The sequence below is a fragment of the Martes martes genome (genome assembly GCF_963455335.1).
Source record: "Martes martes genome assembly, chromosome: 3".
Taxonomy (NCBI): domain Eukaryota; kingdom Metazoa; phylum Chordata; class Mammalia; order Carnivora; family Mustelidae; genus Martes; species Martes martes.
The window spans coordinates 187115015-187131412 of NC_137890.1; the positions used below are offsets into that span (position 1 = coordinate 187115015).

At 38.7% G+C, this 16398-nt stretch overlaps 1 protein-coding gene across 1 annotated transcript in view; it reads left to right on the forward strand.

The window, feature by feature from the left end:
* The window catches only part of ANKRD44 (ankyrin repeat domain 44), a 316406-nt gene that overhangs the window by 263181 nt on the left and 36827 nt on the right, over window positions 1–16398 (forward strand). The window contains exon 17 of the mRNA XM_080798591.1: window positions 15878–15949. Within this exon, the coding sequence (XP_080654717.1) occupies window positions 15878–15949 (72 nt within the window). The remainder of the gene's footprint in view (window positions 1–15877; window positions 15950–16398) is intronic.

The following is a 16398-nucleotide window of genomic DNA, read 5'->3' on the forward strand; positions in this document are numbered from 1 at the left end:
CCCATCTTATTTTTATTTTTTATTTTTCCCCCATCTTATTTTTATTTTTTTTATTTTTTTTCCCCCATCTTATTTTTAAATAAAAATTTATTTTATTCTTTATTAGAATAATACGTGTTTGTTATAGAAAGTTTAGAATATGTAGGAAAGTGGAAACAAGAAATCAAACACACAAAGTCCCACCACCCCAAAACAATCATCATTAACCTTTTGGTAAACAGTTGAATCTTGAACTATGGGAGGGTTAGGGATGCTGACATCTGAGTATAACTTTTTCCAGTTAATTCCAGTTAGTTAACATACAGTGTTATATTCGTTTTGGGTTTAATATAGTGATTCAACACTTGCATACATCACCCGCTGCTCATCAAGACAGTGCACTCCTTAATTCCCATCACCCATTTAACCCATTCCCCCCCACCCTCCCCTTTAGTAACCCTCCATTCTCTGTTTCTTGATTTGCGTTTCTCTCTTTCATTTCCCCTATTCTCATTTGTTTTGTGAAAATCTGAGTATATCTTTTGACTCTCCCAAAACTTGACTACTACTGTTGATCCAAGGCCTTACTGATAACATCAATCAACACATACTTTGTGTGTTATCAGTATTATATACTGTATTTTTACACTAAAGTAAGAAAAAAGAAAATGTTATTAAGAAAATCGTAAGGAAGACAAAACGTATTTACAAGTATTGTAAAAGATATGCTCCTAAGTGGACCCATGCGGTTCAAAACCATGTTGTTCAAGGATCAGTTGTATTTCATTTTAGTCTCCTCACATATTTTATTTTTTACACACATGAGATAATATTAAGTATACAATTTATATGTTGATTTTTTCCATGAAATATTATGACATAATTCTTTCCCAACACTATTAAGAACTCAGTAAACATTTTTTCATCTAAATAATACTCAATTATTGGATAAACCATAACTTTGACCTTCTTCTACTATTTAGGTTGCTTACACTGTTTAACTAGTGAATGGCTTTGGCTTAAAACTTTCTCAGGGTAAAAATCTCTGACATATATTTACAGGTCAACGTATGTGAACATTTTTAAGGCTTTTGCAAGACGGTTTTGAATACCATGCATTTTATATCTTGCATTTGACTTACCTTCGCAGCAGGTTTCATTAGCCTTCTTACACATACTATGGGCTCTTCTGCCTTTTAATTGGCAAGGAAATCACCAGGAGCTGAATACACACTGGAGGGAGGAGATAAGCAGAGTAATCAAAATCAGCTCCAAACTAAAAATGGAAACTTAATCTATCTAAGCTTCTAGTAGCATAAAGTTTCATAGACCTTGACTTACCCAAGTGAAGAAAGTTAATGGTTCCTTACTTGTGGAATTGAGGGAGGAGGCAGAAATTAGATTAGATTCAGACCTTTCTAGAAACCACTGGGTTTCCGATAATTGTTGTTAGTAACAATTTCAAGCAACAGAGCTTTTTCTAATAGCTTGTAAGGGAGGCTGAGCAGAATCATGAGAAACAGATAGCCACTGCTCTTACTGATGTGCCATCATGGGGAAGCTAGTTTATTTTGGGCTAGACCCAAAGGCCTGAGGTTCACGGAGGTCCAGCATGGCCTGCAACATCATATTTATTCTGAGACTGAAAGATTTGTGGGATCCCTGAGCTCTGTCCTGGGCCCCTGGCATCCTCTGAATAGAGGGTATTGACACAGGCTGGGTGGTCTGGAACTTCTGCAGACCCAGCCCCTATTCCGGACCGAGCCAGAGCCAGGTCGCCCCACAGCTGACTCAAGAGTGGCCCTGAGGTTGCCCAAATAGCATTTCATTCTCAAACACAGACAAGTGGAATGTGAAATAGAATTTCTGACAGAGGTGCCAACTTTCCAGGGTCCTTGGCCAGCTTCCAACCCTTCACAGCCTTAAAGACTCATAATGTCCTCTCAGTCCTCACTGCTGAAAGATAAATAAATCCATTTTTAAAACTTTCTTCATAGCACCTCCTTTACATGGTCCCCGCAGATATTTTCTGATTGGTTTTCTAGCTCCTCCTATCCCTCCTACCTTGTGGAAACTTGCTGTGTCATCAGAATCTAACCAGAACCAACAAGAGGGTTAGCCCGCAGACCCACTGGCCACACATTTCCGTTCTTATAGTCTGAGCCATATTTGCTTTCTGCTTTCTTAAAAAGCACACTTAAAAACAGGTTTAGATCAGCTTGAGGTCTCTGGGATCTCTGAAGTTTTTCCTGCCATGTTTTCAAATAGTCAGTGATAATCTAAACTATTTAAAAAGCTTGGGTTTCAAGTATAATATTTATCTGTGCCCTCACAATTTCGAATGATAAGATTACTGTTTTGTTAACCCAGCAGCCAGTTGGCTTACCATTAAGTTCATATTTATTCTTGATTTTGTTATCACAGATTCACTTTGTAGAGAAAGAAGCTTAAACTTGGCCATTACCTTTGTGGCTTTTAAATCCAAGACGTGAAGCTACTCGATACGTGAGCCTTCCCATCCTACGCAAACACTGTCCAGATTCAGAAAATGTCCTATAAATTGCTATAAACTCAAATGTAGTCATTTTCTTGGGCTTGACAAAATTCTAGAGCATCCCAGCTATGTCTCCCTTGAAACAAAGTTTTCATTTCACAGATAAGACAGTTGAAAAGTTTACTTGTTCTCTTCCTGGTTCTTCAGCATCTGTCTTTACTAGTCAGTGGGGGTTAGAAGCAGCTTTAATCCCAAACCTTCTGTTTTGTTTACCCGGGAAGGTCTTGGCAAATACAGGGTGACAGGAGGAGACTGGGGGAAGAAGTGAGATCTTGATCTCAAGTAGTGCCCGACTCTTCATACAGGCTTCACAAATGACTGACCAATTGAGAAAAGAAGTATTTCTGGGATTTTAGACATGACAAGGAATAAAATTAAGTAGTCCAGATAAAGACTTTATTAAAGCAGCCATGTTAATAGATTATTTAAGCAGAGGACCAAGTCGATCCTTGGAACAAATGCAAAATTCTTATTTTTCCAGTAGAAGCCTATGGCACCATATTGGATGTGTATGTTGAATTTGTGCAGGTAATTCAATGTGAAAACTAGTCTGTGGATACATAGACTGTGTAAATGTTGATGATAAGCATGAGGATGTATTAATTGGAAATAGTCTTAAAGGAGAGAAAGTTTTAACTCGTCTGCTTTTATGTTGTACATATGAGATTGTATGCTTTGATTTATAACCACAGGCTCTCTGTGCAGAACTCATTCCTTCTTATGATGCAGCCCTCAGAGCAGAACTCAACACCCCTTTCTCTCCCCGGATCTGTTTGCTTCTTAGAGAAAGCGTCACCATTCACCCTGTTACCAAAGCTAGAAAACTGAGTGTCGCCCTTGACTGCACCCTAACTCCTTCCTCCACTGTTCAATCAATGAATGGTGTCCATGCCACCTTCTAAACTATGAGTTTCATGTGGGTGGGGACCATTTGAAACCAAAAATTTCAGTGCCTAGCACAATGCTGAAACAATAATTATGGAATGAATGAACAAAGGAGTGATTGAAACTCGTGAATGCACCTACTTCCTTCCATTTCCACTGCCTTTTCTGCAGTTCAGGCCACCGTCAGGTCTCACCAGCTCAATAATTCACGGTTTGCAAATTCTAGAGTTGAACTATCCTAACTCATCTCCCTGTTTCTGGGGTTGTAATCCTCACCCCAACACCACAACAGTTCATTTTCCACAGTGTCCAGAGAGATTTTTATAATACCCACAAATCTTACCATGATCGTTCCTCTTCTCTGCTTAAAGCACTTCAGTGACTTTGAATAATCATCCTGATTTGATGTCCTGGATTACAGCTATCATCCTGGCACAATCATTCCTCTCAAAAATGTCCTGGACTGGACAAGAACGATATAATTGCTCTATACCAAATCTATTTTCTGCTTATGTTTCCAACCTCCCATTGTGCTACTCATCCTTTCCTTGCCCCTACATACTACTCTAGCCTTATTAAACTGAAAGTTTTTAAATTTTTTTGTACTCACTGCTCTCACATGTGCTTCCTTTTGCCTGGAAATCCCTCTCTCTCTCTGTGCCTGGCTGACTCCTATAATCCACGTCTCGGGCTAGAACTTCCCTGACAGAAGAGTCTCTCTGACCCCCCAGGTTATGTCAGGTACCTCTCCTGCTCCCATAACATCCTGCGTCCTAGCTCCCATTGTTTTTTCATTCCCCATTAATTTCCGTGGGTTCCCCATTAGCCTCCACGTTCACTCAGGTCAGCAGCAACATCTGCCCGCTGCACAGTTGAATCCTGGTGCCTAATCCGGGGTCCTGCACAGAGATAACTCTCTGCAAATATTTGGTAAATAAATGATAGAAGTAAAATATCGCATGCTATTAGAATGATCAAAGTATGTGTGTGGAAAAATCTTATTCCATAATAAATCTTATGGAAACATGCCTAGTTTGTGGCTAGAAACAGTATTTCATCTTCTTGTCTCTGTTCATCATGTTTGTGATAATGGTGGAAATGAGCCTGTGTTCCTTTGATTGAAAGTTCATTCTAGGACAGGACTTGCTGTCAGTACACACTGTCAATTCCAGGAAGTCTTGCAGGTGATAATGTTGCAAAACAAAGCAAAGAACAGCTGCTTTCTAGCCTTTTCAAGCAGTTAGGGCTACTTGTATTTCAACTATGCTTGGTAGATTGGTTTTAAAGTTGTTTGCTTTGAAGTTAAAATTAAATTTAGTCTCATTAGTCTAACTTATCCTAGATTGTTTAAGTTCCAGATTCTATTCTCATACTCACAAAAACAAACATAAAATGCCTTATGCTTCTGATAAAATTATTTGCATTGTATTCTTTATAAACTTAAAAGCATGTGTTCTTAGATGGTAAATTTTATGCTGCTATTTGATCTACCAGAGAATCCAAGCATTTTGTTCCACATGGATTAACTAGAAAGGAGTTCTGGACCTATTGGGGGCGGGGCGGAGGGGGGTGGTCCGTGAATATCATTCTATTGAATGAAAAGGAAGGTTAATAGCTTTTATTTTTTTCCCCCCAATAGAAATAGCTTTAGTGTTTTTCTGATTACAAAAACAATACACAGTTACTGCAAAAAAAAAAAAAATGAGGAAAGAAAAAGAAGAAAACAAAATTCACCCATAATCCCACTCTTAGGTTATTGTACTATACATTTTAGGGTAGGGATTTCTAGGCTTTTTCTCTGCATCTGTCGTCACGTTGGTATAGATTTTTTTAAAAATGGAAGTGCTACTACTATTCCACAAATATTGCTTTTAAAAATGTGTTTTTCCACTTAAGAAGCTTGGGACTTTCCTGAAGAAAAATGGATAAAGTGGATTTTAGGAAGTTTTGCTTTCTGGTGCATTGAGTGGTGTAATTTCCCCTTTGCCTCCCCCATTAAGAAAACTGCTACGATAAACTCCATTACTCTTTGAATCAATTAGGTTTCATTTGAAGGAAACAGAGACAATGCTAGCTATTTTAAGCAGAAAAAAATTTGATTTTTTAAAAGTAGGTATTTACAAGATTGGTGGGCTGTCTAGAAGAGGAGACGCTAAGGTGCTCCTCCAGAAATGAGCCTGAACTCTGAGCTTGGGCTAGCCGGGTGGTTGCCCCTTCCCCACAGTCAGGGTGACAGGGAATCAGAAAATAATCAGCAGAAGAGCTGTTCTATGGGCATATCATCCTGGCTGTTGTGGGGGGGACTCACTTGTCAGTGCCACCACTGTTGGTCCTAGAGCCCCACAGCATCTGATTGATCCGTACTGCCAAGAACAGATGCCCGGTGTCCCTGTGTCTGACTACTTCACCCTCACTAGGCTAGGAGCCTGCACCCAGGGAGCTGAAAGACAGTCTTCACGTCTGTGCCCATCGTCAGAAATCACAGAGATGTCCTCTGCTCATGTCTGTTGTCAGCATTTCAGGGTAGTGTGTCTCCTTGGCAGGACTTAAGTTACATCTGGAACCTAGTTCAGGAGAGTCTAGGAAACAGTTCATAACTGTGTAGCTTCTGCAGTCCAAGCCCACTGGTTAGGAGGCCAGAGGGGATGTTGAGTACCGCCACATTCATCACACATTGCTGCTTTAGGTGTTGGGTTTTTGTTCCTTTTGGATACATCACTATGCAAAGAAGAATTTAAAGGCAACATAAAGAGAGATAATTTATCTCAATGGTTGATTACACCACTCTTATTTATTTATTTACTTAGAAACTTTATGTAAGCTTTTCAAAAATTTAATTATAATATAGTTGACATACAGTGTTATATTAATTTCAGGTGTACAATATAGTGATTCAGCAGTTCTGCACATTACTCACTGCTCATCGAGATAAGTGTACTCTTACGGCCCTTCTCCTGTTTCACCCATCCCCCACTCACTCCCCTGTGGTAACCATAAGTTTGTTTTCTGGATTTAAGAGTCTGTTTTTTGGTTTGTCTCTTGTTTTCTTTGTCCATTTGTTTTGTTTCTTAAATTCCACATATAAGTAAAATCATATGGTATTTGTCTTTCTCTGACTAACTTATTTCACTTAACATTATAGTCTCTAGATCCATCCATGTTGTTGCAAATGCCAAGATTTCATTCTTTTTTATGGCTGAATATTATTTCATTATATATATACCACATCTTCTTTATCTATTCATCTGTTGATGGAAACTGCTTCCATATCTTGACTACTGTAAATAATGCTGCGATGAACATAGGGGTGCACATTCCTTTCAAATTAGTATTTTCATTTTTATATTCTCTGGGTAGTTACCAGTAGTGGAATGACTGTATCATGTCATAATTCTGCTTTTAATTTTTGAGCAGCCTCCATATTGTCTGCCACAGTAGCTACACCAGTTTGCACTCCCACCAACAGTACACAAGGGTTCATTTTTCTCCACATCATCAACACTTGTTTTTTCTTGTGTTTTTGGTTTTAGCCATTCTGACAGGTGTGAGGTGATACCTTATTGTGGTTTTGATTTGCACTTCACTTAAGATGAGTAATATTGAGCATTGTTTTATGTGTTGGCCATCTGGATGTCTTCTTTGGAGAAATGTCTGTTCATGTCTTCTGCCTATTTTTTAATTGGGTTGTTTGGGGGGTTTTTTTGTGTCGAGTTGTGTAAGTTCTTTACATATTTTGGATACTAAACCTTTATCAGATATGTTATTTGCAAATATCTTCTTCCATTTAGTTAGTTATCTTTTTATTTTGTTGACTGTTTCCTTTGCTGTGCAGAAGCCATTTATTTTGATGTTGTCCTCATAGTTTATTTTTGTTTTTGTTTCTCCTGCCTCAGGAGACATATCTGGAAAAGTGTTGCTATGACTGATGTCAGAATAATTACTGATTATGCTGTCTTCTAGGTTTTTTATGGTTCCAGTTCTCATGTTTAGGTCCTTAATCCATTTTGAATTTATTTTTGTGTGTGGTGTAAGAAAGTGGTCCAGTTTCATTCTTTTGTGTCCGGTGTTCCCAACATCATTTTTTGAAGAGACTGACTTTTTTCCATTGCATATTCTTGCCTCCTTTGTTAAAAATTAATCAACCATATAATCATGAGTTTGTTTTTTGGTTCTCTATTCTGTTCCATTGATCTGTGTATCTGTTTTTGTGCCAGCACCATAGTATTTGGATTACTACAGCTTTGTAGTGTATCTTGAAATCTGGGATTGTGATACCTCCAGTTTTTTTCTTCTTTTTCAAGATTGCTTTAGCTATCCGGGCTCTTTTGTGGTTCCATACAAATTTTAGGATTATTTGTTCTAGTTCAGTGAAAAATGCTGTTGGTGTTTTGATAGAGAGCACATTAAATGTGTATATAGCTTTGGGCGCTATGGATATTTTAAAATATTTGTTCTTCCAATCCATGAGCATGGCATATCTTTCCATTTGTTTGTGTCACCTTCAGTTTCTTTCATCAGTATTTTATTGTTTTCATAGTACAGCTCTTTTACCTCCTTGGTTAAGTTCATTCCTAAGTATTTTATCCTTTTTGGTGCAATTGTAAATGGGATTGGTCTCTTAATTTCTCTTTCCGCTACTTTATTATTAGTGTATAGAAATGCAACAGATTTCTGTATGTTGATTTTTATCCTGCAAACTTGCTGAATTCATTTATTAATTCTAGCAGGGGTTTTTTTTTTGGTAGAATCTTTAGGGCTTTCCATATATAGTATCATGTCATCTGCAAAGACTGAAAGTTTTATTTCTTCCTTACCAGTTTTTTTATTTCTTTTTCTTGTCTGATTGCTATGGCTAGGAATTCTAGTACTATGCTGAATAAAAGTGATGAAAGTGGACATCCTTGTCTTGTTCCTGAGATTAGGAGAAAATCTCTCAGTTTTTTTCCCACTACGTATGATGGTAACTGTGGATTTTTCATGTGTGGCCTTTATTTTGTTGAGGTATATTTCCTCTAAACCTGCTTTGTTGAGGGTTTTTATCATGAATGGTTGTTGTACTTTGTCAAATGAATTTTTTTGCATTTATTGAAATGATTAAATTGGTTTACCCTTTCTCTTGTTGATGTGATATATCCCATTGATTGATTTCTGAATATTGAACACCCTTGCATCCCAGGAATAAGTCCCACCTGATTGCAGTGAATGATTTTTTTTAAGATTTTATTTATTTGACAGAGAGAGATACAGTGAGAGAGGGAACCCAAGTAGGGGGAGTGGAAGAGGGAGAAGCAGGCATGACCTGAGCCAGAGGCAGATGCTTAACAACTGAACCACCCAGGCACCCCATGAATGATCTTTTTTAAATGTATTATCGTATTCAGTTTGCAGTGTTTTGTTGAGGATTTTTGCATCTATGTTCATCAGAAATGTTGGCATGTAGTTCTCCCTTTTTTGGAGTGTTTTTATCTGGTTTTGTATCAGGATAATGTTGGCCCCATAGATTGAATTTGGAAGCCTTCCTTCCTCTTCTGTTTTTTTGTAATACTTTGAGAAGAATAGGTATTGCTTCTTCTTTAAATGTTTAGTAGAATTTGCCTGTGAAGCCATCTGGTCCTGGACTTGTGTTTGTTGGGAGGTTTTTTTTTTGTTGTTACTGCTTCATTTTCATTGCTGCTAATTGGTCTGCTCAAATTTTCTATTTCTTCCTGATTCAGTTTTGAGAGGTTAAATGTTTCTAGGAATTTATCCATTTCTTCTAGATTGTCTAGTTTGTTGGCATATATGTTTTTATAATATTCTCTTATAATTCTTTGTATCTGTACTATCAATGTTATTTCTTCTCTTTCATTTGATTTTATTTGAGTCCTCTCTCTTTTTTTTTTTTTTTTTTTTGGATGAGTCTGGCTCAAGGTTTATCAGTTTTGTTGATCTTTTCAAAAAGCCAGCTCCTGTCTCATTGATCTGTTTTGTTTTGTTTTCAGTTTCTATTTCATTTATTTCTGCTCTAATCTTTATTACTTCTTTCTGTCTAGTGATTTGTGGTTTGGCTTATTCGTTTTCTAGTTCCTTTAGGGGTAACATTAGGTTGTTTATTTAAGAAAAAAATTTTCTTGCTCCCTGGGGTAGGTCTGTATTGCTATAAACTTATCTCTTAGGACAGTTTTTATTTTGTCCCAAAGATTTTGGATAATTATATTTTAATTTACTGCCATGTATTTTTTTTTAATTTCCTCTTTGATTTCTTGGTTGACCCATTCATTGTTTAGTAGCATGTTATTTAAAATCCATGTATTTGTGTTCTTTCCAGAATTTTTTCTTGTGGTTGATTCTTAGTTTCTTAGCATTGTGGTCAGAAAAGATGCATGGTATAACTTTAGTCTTTTTGAATTTGTTGAGTCTTGTGGCCTAATATGTGATCTATTCTGGAGAATGTTCCATATGCACTTGAAAAGAGTGCGTATTCTGCTGTCTTAGGATGGAGTGTTCTGAATAGATCCATTTACTCCAGTGTGTCATTCAGAGCCACTGTTTCCTTGATGATTTTCTGTCAGATGATCTATCCATTAATGTGAGTGGGGCGGTAATGTCCCCTACTATTATTGTATTATTGTCAGTTACTTCCCTTATGTTTGTTATTAGCTGCTTTATGTATATGGGTGCTCCCATGTTGAGTGCATAAAATATTTATAGTTGTTACATCTTCCTGTTGGATCATTCCCTTTATGATCATAACGTTTCTTTCTTTGTCCCCTGTTACAGTCTTTGTTTTAAAGTCTACTTTGTCTGATGTAAGTACTGCTACCCTGGCTTTCTTTTCACTTACATTTGCATGATAAATGCCTTTTACTATACCTTTACTTTCAATCTGCAATGAGTCTTGTAGGCAGCATATAGATGGTTCTTACTTTTTTATCCATTCTCTCAACCCATGTCTTTTGATTGGGACATCTAGTCCATTTATATTCAAAAGACTTAATTTTTTTAAAAAATTTTATTTATTTATTTGAGAGAGAGAGTGCTTGAGCATGAGTGGGGGGAGAGGCAGAGGGAGAGGGAGAAGCAGAATCCCCCACTGAGCAGGAAGCCTAATGTGGGGCTGGATGCCAAGACTCCAGGATCATGACCTGAGACAAAGGCAGACAGTTAACAAACTGAGTCACCCAGGCACCCCTCAAAGTAGTTTTTGGCAGGGATGTACTTATTGCTGTTTTGTTACTTGTTTTATGGTTGTTTTGTAGTTCTTCTCTGTTGCTTTCTTCTCTTGCTTTTTTTTTTTTTCCCATGGTTTGCTGGGTTTCTTTAGTGATATACTTAGATTCCTTTCTTTTGATTTTTTTTCGTTTTCTTCTTTTTTTTTTTTTTTTGCCTACCTGTTGCTAGTTTTTGATTTGTGGTTACCAGGTTTATACATAACTTATGCATGTAGCCGTGCATATTTAGTTGAGGATTGCTTAAGTTTGAACCCATTCTTTACTCCCCTTCCCACCCCCATGTTTTAGATATATGGTATCATACCTGACATCCTTTTATTTCGTGAATCCCTTGACTGATTTTTATAATAAAGCTAACTCACTGCTTTTGTGCTTCCTACTTTTCTTCTACTTATCGTCTTTCCTTTGCATTCAAAAAGTCCCTTTAGGGGCCCTTGGGCCCTTGGCTCAGTTGGTTAAGTATCTGACTCTTGATTTAGGCTCAGGTTGTGACCTCAGGGTGGTGGAATTGAGTCCCAAGTCAGGCTCAGTGCTGAGTGTGGAGCCTGCTTGGGATTCTTCCTCTCCCTCTCCCTTTGCCCATACCCACTGCTTGTGCACACACATGTGTGCTCTCTCTTGTTAAAAAAAAAAAAAAAGTCCCCTTTAACATTTCTTGTAGGACTAGTTTAGTGGTGATGAATTCCTTTAACTTTTGTTTGTCTGAGGGACAACTCTTTATCCCTCTTATTCTGAATGATAGTCTTGCTGGATAGAATATTCTTGGTTGCTGTTTTTTTTCTCTTTCAGAACTTTGAATATGTCATACCATTCCCTTCTGCCCTACAAAGTTTCTACTGAAAACTCCACTGATAGCCTAATGGGGCTTCCCTTTTATATAACAGCTTTCTTTTCTCTTGTTGCCTTTAAAATTCCCTTTATCACTACTTTGCAGCATTTTAATTGCTATGTGTCTTGCTGTGAACCTCCTTGGGTAGATTTTTATTGGGGAATCTTTGTGATTCCGGGATCTGGATTTCTGTTTCCTTCCCCAGATTCAGGAAATTTCAGATATTATTTCTTCAGATAAATTTTCTGCCCCCTTTCCTATCTCTTCTTCTGGGATTCCTATAATGTGAATGCTATCATGCTTGATGATGTCACTGAATTCCTTAAGTCTGTTTTTGTTTTTTATTATTATTCTCTCTTCTGTTCACTTTGATTGTTTTCCATTACTCCGTCCTCCAGGTCACTGACTATTCTTCTGCTTCCTCTAGTCTACTATTTATTTCATCTAGGAAATGTTTAATTTCAGTTATTGAATTCATCATCATCCAAGTGGCTCTTTTTTGTTTTCTCTTTGTTGAGTGTCTCACTGAGGTCCTCCACTCTTTTTTCAAGTCCAGTAAAGTATCTTTATGACCATTACTTTAAATTTGCTATCAAGTATATTACTTATCTCCATTTGGATTCCCTCCCTTACTGTGATTTTGTTCAGTTCTTTCATTTGGGACATATTCTTCTGTCTCCTCATTTTTGTCTAACTCCCTGTGTGTGTTTCTATGTACTAGGAAAGTCCCCTACATCTCCTGCTCTTGAAAATAGTGGCCTTATGAAGAAGAGATCCAATAGTGCCCTGCAGTGCAAAATCCCCTGTTTACCTGAACCTGGTGCTTTGGGGTATCTCGTGTGTGTTGTGTGCACCCCACTATTGTGGTTGGGCTGCTTTTGCCTTTAGTGCAGTCGTCTCTGATAGCTCTCATTGTTTTGCAGCAGGGTTTGGTCCCTGTGTTATCAGTGGGCCAGACTTGGGCTTGAGTTGGGTCAGACCAAAGACTTGCCGGAAATGTAGTAGCACCAAACTGCAGTGCACTTTCCCTGTGTTGTCTCCTGAGAAGCTTTTGTTGGTGAGCAGGGCCCACAGTCAGATCTGATGTCTACTCCCAGCCCAGCGCTGGAGCCACAGTAGACTGGTGTGTGTCATTATCCTCCCTTCTCACCAGGGAAGGAGTCACTCTGATGTAGCACTGCCTCCTGTCAGGGCTGCTTGCACACCATCAGGCTTGTGGCACCAATTTGGATGGGCTCCGGCCAAGGACATATTGAAGGGGGCAGGTGTGGAGAAGCACACTAGGCCAGGGGTACTGTTAGCAACATAAGTGGAAAATGTTGGTCAGTGTGTCTAGGCTAGGGGACAAGTGAGGATAATGATACCTGCCAACTCTTTTTTTCTTAGAATAGTCTCCTAAAAATTCCTGCGCCTCTAGCGCATGTTGTGAGATTAGTAAATAAATCTTTGCGTATATCCCAGGCATTTTTTAAACTGCTGCTTCTGTGCTGCCTCTCTGGGCTCTTTGTTGTGCTGTCTCTCTACAGGCAGGACTCCATTTCCTGTCACCCTCCTGGCTCTCCTAGAACTGAGCTCACTGATTTTTAAAGTTCCAGGTGGTAAGCCCCACTGATCATAAGAACTCAAGAAATTAGACTCCCCCTGTTTTCAAAGCCAAATGTTATGGGGATTCATCTTTCCTGTGCAGGCTCCTGTGCCTGGGGTGCTTGGTCTAAGGTTCTGTTTCTTTCCCTTCTCTGTGCCCCCATTGTTCCTCCCTCCCTCCAACAGTCCTGCAGGTCCATTTAGCTCCCAACCACATTTATGCCTTTCCCACCCTCTTTGATGTGGCCTCTTCCTATACACAGCTGTGGAGAGTCTGCTCTTTCAATCTTTGGATTGTTTTCTGGGTTATTTACACTGATATGGGTGTTATCTAGTTGTATTGGGATAAGGTGAGCCACCGAACTTCATACTCTGCTGTTTCCCCTGAAGTCCCTGTCCCAGTTTGATTTATTTAACCATCTCTGTTGCTGTCTATTTTTCTGGTTTTTTTTTTTTTCATAGAAACAGTGTTTTGATAAAGTGCTCTTCATAGAGTCACTAATAGCCTCGTGTTGCCAATTGACCCAGGGGTCAATTCTCAGGGCTCATTTTACTTGACCTATTAGGACTTCTGACATGGTTACTCATTATCTCATTGAAACTCCTTCTTCATTTGGTTTCCAGACCTCACACTTCCTGGTGTTCCTTCTAGTTCATCTGCTCAGTCTGTCTCCCTGCTGTCTCCCCCTCATCATTCCAAGTCTCTCCTCCTCTCTCATCTCTATTTATTTTACTCTTTTGCTCATCTCATCTAATCCTGTGGCTTTAAATACCTGAACTCCACACCCAGATACTCAACAGCTGTTCGGTTAGCATGCACTTTTGAATACTTTAAAAACATCTCAGCCTTACCATTTCCAAAACCAAACTTTCATTCTTTCCCACTACATATTCCACCTTTGGTCTTTTCCATCTCAGTTCATGGAACTTCCATCCTTCCATTTGCATAAGACAAAATCCTGGGAGTCATTCTTGACTTCTGTCTTTTTTTTACATTCATATTCAATCAATCCATCAGGAAATCCTATTGATTCTACTTCTTAAAATATCTATAGTCCAACTACTTCCCTCCAACCCCACTGCTCTCCACTGCTTTAAGCCAGTGGGCTATTGCCTCAGGTTCTCTCAGTGCCCTCCCTAGAGTGTAAAAGTTAGAACATGTCATCCCTCTGCTCAAAACACTACACTGAGGGGTGGCTGGGTGGCTCAGTGGGTTAAAGCCTCTGCCTTCCGCTCAGGTCATGATCCCAGGGTCCTGGGATTGAGCCCCGCATCAGACTCTCTGCTCGGTGGGGAGCCTGCTTCCCCCTCTCTCTCTTTCTGCCTCTCTGCGGGCTTGTGATATCTCTCTCTCTCTCTCTCTCTCTCTGTCAAATAAATAAATAAAATCTTTAAAAAAACAAAACACTACACTGAAATTCCATCTCAGGATGAAAAGTCAAAATTCTTAGAACAATCCAGAATGCTCTTGATGACACTCCCACCCGCTCCATCACCATCCCTCTGGTTTCCTTTCCTATTGTTCTCGTCTTGGCTCACTCTGCTCCAGCATCCTGGATGCCCTTAAGCACGCCTATTCCATAGGGACGTGGCAGTTGCTGGCCTCTCTGGTTGGAATACTCCTCCCCCAGATGTCCATAAGGCTCTCTCATCACCCTCAAGACTTTTCTCAGCCAGTAAGGCCTTCCCTGATATCCTGTTGAGTTGCAAACTGACCTCCCCTCTGGCTCTCTGAACCTCCTTCCCTGTTTTATTTTTTTCCATAGCACATACCATTTTCTAATTAACTGCATAACTTCTTTCTTTTATTGCCTATCTGTCTCCCCCTGAAGAAAATGGATATTTTAATATATTATTTATTATTGAATCTTCATTGTCTAGGCACATTGGTAATGATTCATCAAATATTCATTGAAGAACTTTCTTTATACATGCATCATCATGCACTTGTCTAATTATTTATTAGGAATTAATTCCTAGGGTCAAATTTATGCACAAATTGCCCAGAAAGGTTTTAGCAATTTGTTCCCTCAAAGAGTTCATGAGAATGTCTTTTTTCTGATATCCTCACCAACATCATACCCTGGTCACACTATCCTTTCTGTTCCTTCCACTCACCATGTTTGTCCCCCCTTGATGCATTTGTACCCCCTTCTCCACAACTTCCTCCTCCAGAATACTCTCCTGCCACACTTTTACTTGGTTTAATTCTTCTTATTATTTAGGTCTTAACTTTAATTGTCATTCCTTGGAGAGGACTTCCCTGATCATCAGCTGTTAAGTAACTTCCCAGCCATCCCATATCACATCACCCTATTTTATTTTCATTGTATCATGTCATTCGCAGATATTTTCTTATTTCTGTATTTGTTTATTTATGATTTCCCTCCCTAGAATGTAAGCTCCATGAGAACAGGAGATTTATATGTCTCTTCCAACACTATCTCCAGTAAATGTGTATTTGATAATGGAATACACACTAGGTATTAAAATTTTTCAGTATTATGATCTCCTGGGTGAAAAGTGGCTTGAACATGAATTATTTTCCTGGATTGGTGAGGCTGAGCATCTTTCAAGTGTGAAGGCCTTTTTTTCGTTAGCAAATCCTGAGATGATCTAGAAGTCGAAAGGTTCAGTTAGAGTATCTGTTTTAGATATGCTACATCCGATTTCTTGTTTCAGATGTGCTGCAGCGGATTTCTTATATTGCTAGGAAGCATCATATTTTACATTACTGAAGCCTCTTTGGCATTGACATCAACATTCGTATCCATAAAGGCGGATTCCTTCTGCAAATTTTACTCACGTACACGTGTTTTCTTTTTGTCTTCACAGCTTTTAGAAAGAACCAACAATAGTTTTGAAGATTCAGACTCCGGTGCTACCAAGAGTCCACTCCACTTAGCTGTAAGTGAGATGCCATGGGTGGCTTCCTCTGTTACAAAAAGAATCTAGGTGTTCCTAGAACTAGGCTGCTCTTAAAATGATAGTACAGTAACACAATAAGAACTAATAATGAAAACAGTACATGGGTAAAGGCACAGGCTGCAGAGAGAAAGACTGACTCAAATTCCAATCTCAACTTCACCCACTGGTGACCTCAGACACATTACTTACCCCATCTGGGCCTCAGTTTCCCCAACTGTCAAATGATGGCAAAAGAAAAGAGATAATTTTCTTAAAGCCTTTACCACAGTGTACTTAATAAATGATTATTATACATTTTTACAGTCTTTACAATTATTACTATCTAATAGTTCAATTAAAAACATTGAGGAAATTTGAAGAACACATTTTGGTTTTAAAGATCTGATTGTAGCCAACAGTACACTAGTCTACAGCCTATCACAAAATCA